This window comes from Ctenocephalides felis, unplaced genomic scaffold (genome assembly GCF_003426905.1).
Source record: "Ctenocephalides felis isolate EL2017-DRISC unplaced genomic scaffold, ASM342690v1 CF-g0.4_SCAFFOLD_01170, whole genome shotgun sequence".
NCBI classification, from domain to species: domain Eukaryota; kingdom Metazoa; phylum Arthropoda; class Insecta; order Siphonaptera; family Pulicidae; genus Ctenocephalides; species Ctenocephalides felis.
The window spans coordinates 65996134-66000050 of NW_020537324.1; the positions used below are offsets into that span (position 1 = coordinate 65996134).

The 3917-nt window shown below is 29.0% G+C and overlaps 1 protein-coding gene across 2 annotated transcripts; it reads left to right on the top strand.

The window, feature by feature from the left end:
• The first annotated feature begins 871 nt into the window (after positions 1-871).
• LOC113366134 (kynurenine--oxoglutarate transaminase 3-like) lies at positions 872-3648 on the top strand. Of its 2 annotated transcripts, none has more exons than XM_026607689.1 (8): positions 872-975; positions 1590-1768; positions 1830-1980; positions 2050-2176; positions 2451-2560; positions 2629-2878; positions 2949-3115; positions 3174-3648. In XM_026607689.1, exons 2-8 carry the CDS (start codon positions 1590-1592, stop codon positions 3585-3587), a joined length of 1398 nt encoding a protein of 465 aa, XP_026463474.1. In that variant the 5' UTR covers positions 872-975; the 3' UTR covers positions 3588-3648. The 2 variants fall into 2 exon arrangements, with proteins under 2 accessions (XP_026463474.1, XP_026463473.1); XM_026607688.1 differs by lacking the exon at positions 872-975 and adding an exon at positions 1282-1392.
• Positions 3649-3917: the final 269 nt, after the last annotated feature.

Sequence of the window (3917 nt, forward strand, 5' to 3'; positions counted from 1 at the left end):
TTTTGTATCTACAAATGGAGTGATTTTAATAGGGAGAAATACTTTATAAATAGAGGGAAATACTTTATCAAAAATATGATATACCTGCACTTTAGCGCATGACTTTATCATATATATCAAGGATGCATTGTCATAGATTGATCCCATCATTCCAGCACTACCAAGCATGTGCGGCATACTTTATTTAAGTCCAAGTTGACTATATCATTCATTATTAATGAATAAATAAAATTTGGTAAAATTTTTACTTCGAAGAGCTCGGCTTTTATAGAGCAGTTAGCAATACAATATGAATTTTGATGAATATGTGGTTTCAAGATTTTTGTCGCTTTTTTTAGTTAGTTAGAGCTTGGTTTAGTTTTGGTTGGCTGAATACAGAGTTCAATATTGAAATGAACTTGTTATATTATATTAATTAGCTGTTTGATAATTGAAATCATATGCTTTGCCTTTATTGACTTATTGAAGTCTTTATGTTGTCTATATTATCTCTTTATTCTGACAGTCCTCGACAAATAATGAATAGTATTGCTGCTTAGTTTATACTGGATTAGTTCAAATATATGAACCTAATCGTTGGAAGACATAAATAACCTAAAGTAATACTAAAATGAATAGTTATTAAGCTGCTGCAACCTTGTTCTTCTATTTTTTATCATTTTATAGAAAGATTCTATTCATAAAACTTCTAATTTGACATTTTGACATCCATGAAATCAAACAACGTGTGCACCAACATATAAAAGAAATGCACTTTGACAGTTGAGTTGACATTTTCTTATGTTGGTACACTGGTTGGGTATTTTGATAGACGTCAAAATAGCATATTTTAGATTTATATTTTAAAAAACATATTCAGAAGTCATCAAATTATAATTTTCTCACAATAATTACGATACAATAGTACCATGACTATTAAGTATTATTTTTACTTCTTGACCTGAATATTTTTTTCTAACAATATTCTTTGTGCAGGTATTACATACATTCTGTGAATGTAAAAAGTACAAAATTGCGTAATGTTATTCCAAGATTATTTACTTAGTCAGCATAAAAATGTGTACAAGCAATTATCATATATAAATGGCTTAATATGTTTTAATTTAAACTAGATTTTACCGGTCACAAAGGTCATGAACTGACAATTGATAATTCAAGACTTCTGACTTTACAAGTTTTAGTCAGTTAAATATTTCGGATGTATAGATAAGATTTCGTAAATTCGAATAAAAAATAATTTGTTGGTCCAATAATTAAAAAAAGCGTTTGGTTTTGTTGCATAATATTGAAAAGAGAATGTTCCAGTTTTAGAATGCTTTGCAGATCATTGTACAAGGATTGAAAGTTGCTATTTAAATTTTATTATATTTAATTTATTACAATTAATGAATGGTACGTTTGATGGAAAATTATTTTGAATATACGAATTTAGCGCGAATAACAACATGAGATAATTTAATTGTCAAACTTTCCATTAGTGTGATGCATCTTTTTATTATACGATCTTATCTTATTATTAATTCTAATTGCGATAAGACTCGTCTCGTCAATTGTGTTATGTCATGTATTAAAAGTTGTTTTTGAATTAGATGTCGGCGAACTGTTTAGCGTCAACATTGTACAATTACAGTAAATATTGTTTAAAACCTAATCTACTATCGGCCGGAAAGTCCCATTTAATATTGACTCTCAATTTTTCTACTACAATGTACAGAAAAGGAAAATTTGACTTTCCTAAGAGATTTACAGGACAAGAAAAAAGTGTATGGTATGTTAATAAAGGTTAAGTTTAATTAAATGTGTAAATTAATTCTAATATCATTATGCAGGGTTGAGTATATAGAATTAGCTATCAAATATAAACCATTAAATTTGGGACAAGGTTTTCCTGATTATCCTTGTCCAGAACATGTTACAAAGGCTTTGGCAGATGTTGCAACTGGACCCGATTCATTATTGCATCAATATACAAGGGGTTTTGTAAGTTTAACTTATATTAAACTGATTTTCAATGGTGCTTCAATAAATTGGATTGTATTATGTATTTAGGGGCATCCAAGATTAGTAAATGCATTAGCCACTTTATATAGTAAAGTCCTAAATAGATCAATTGATCCAATGAAAGAAATACTTGTTACGTCAGGTGCTTATGAAGCTCTTTATTCAACAATACAAGGTGAGAAATAAATAAATGATCTTAAATTATCACTGTTTATTGACATAAATCATAACACGTTAAAAACTTACCAAATATGACACTGTCCATACCATTTTTCAACAATTGGACAAAATTAAATAATGTGTTATGCATAATGCAATGACACTATATTCATAAGGAATTTAATAGTATTTCACAATCATATATCAATTTATTGTGAATTTTCTATGCCTTCTATTTATGATTGAAATAATTATTTATGAAGTTTATTAAAATCTTCATATTACAACAGGGCATATCGATAGAGGAGATGAAGCTATAATTATAGAACCTTTCTTCGATTGCTATGAACCTATGGTTAAAGGAGCTGAGGGTGTTTGCAGATATATTGCTTTAAAACCAGTATGTAATCTCATTGTTTCCAACAATCATTTACAATTGATCTAACTTATTTGTTTTCAACATTAAAGTCTCCTGATAAATGCTCTGATGCTCAAAGTTCTGCTGATTGGGTTCTTGATAAAAAAGAATTGGAATCATTATTCAATGAGAAAACAAAGCTTATTATTTTAAATACCCCTCACAATCCAACGGGAAAGGTATTCACCTTGGAAGAACTGGAATTTATTGCTGAACTATGTAAAAAATGGAATGTTCTTTGTATATCGGATGAAGTTTATGAATGGATGGTGTTTAAGCCTCATAAGCATATTAGAATTGGTATGGGCTATAAACAATTACTTCGTAATGATTTTAGTGGTATATTTCATTGTCACTCAATTTTTATTAGCTACTCTTCCTGATATGTGGGATAGAACTATTACTATTGGATCTGCTGGAAAAACATTCTCTGCTACAGGTTGGAAGTTGGGATGGGCCTATGGGCCTTCTGATTTACTAGAAAATTTGCGTGTTGTTCATCAGAATTGTGTATATACTTGCTCTACACCATTACAGGTTTGAAAATTATTAATAATCAATGTTTTTTTGAGTGCAAACTTACACATTTTTGTAGGAAGCATTAGCACGCGGTTTTGAAACAGAATTAGCTCGATTTGATTCTGATGAGTGTTTCTTCAAATCGTTAGCTGTTGAGTTAGAAGGGAAACGAGATTTTGTATGTAAATTTTTAGAGGATGCCGGTATGAAACCTGTAAAGCCGGATGGAGGCTATTTTATTGTAGCTGATTGGTCAGCATTGGGAAGTAAAATAAATTTAGATTCCGAGACAGATCCACAACGTGATTACAGGTTTACAAAATGGATGACTAAAAATGTAGGGCTTCAAGGCATACCGCCAACAGCATTTTATTCTAAAGAGCATAAACATCTAGGAGAAGATTATGTTAGATATTGTTTTATAAAGAAAGATGAAAATCTGAAAAAAGCAGCTGAAATTTTACAGAATTGGACAAAAACGCTTAAATAAGAATATAAATGATTAAATGCTATGGTGAACATTATATATTTATACAATTTTTGCTATATCCTGGACAAAGGTTGTTGATCACAATTATATTATAAATCTTGTTTTATATATTATTGTAAATATTTAATAAATTAATATATTTATATAAAAAATTGTGTTATTATATAAATTATGTATTATTTCTACAATTGAGCCAAAATTGCTCATAATTTCTTTTCAATTGAAGTTAGTTATGAAAATTTAAAAGATGAATTGAGTGCAAATGGACACATGTGTTATTTTAAGAATCGTGGATAAACTGACTGAAATTTATTCAATTGTTGATTGCTT

Coding starts and splice junctions, on each gene's coding strand:
- LOC113366134 (XM_026607688.1), top strand. Junction 2,177..2,450: donor TCTTTATTCAACAATACAAG/GTGAGAAATAAA, acceptor ATATTACAACAG/GGCATATCGATAGAGGAGAT. Junction 2,879..2,948: donor TCATAAGCATATTAGAATTG/GTATGGGCTATA, acceptor AATTTTTATTAG/CTACTCTTCCTGATATGTGG.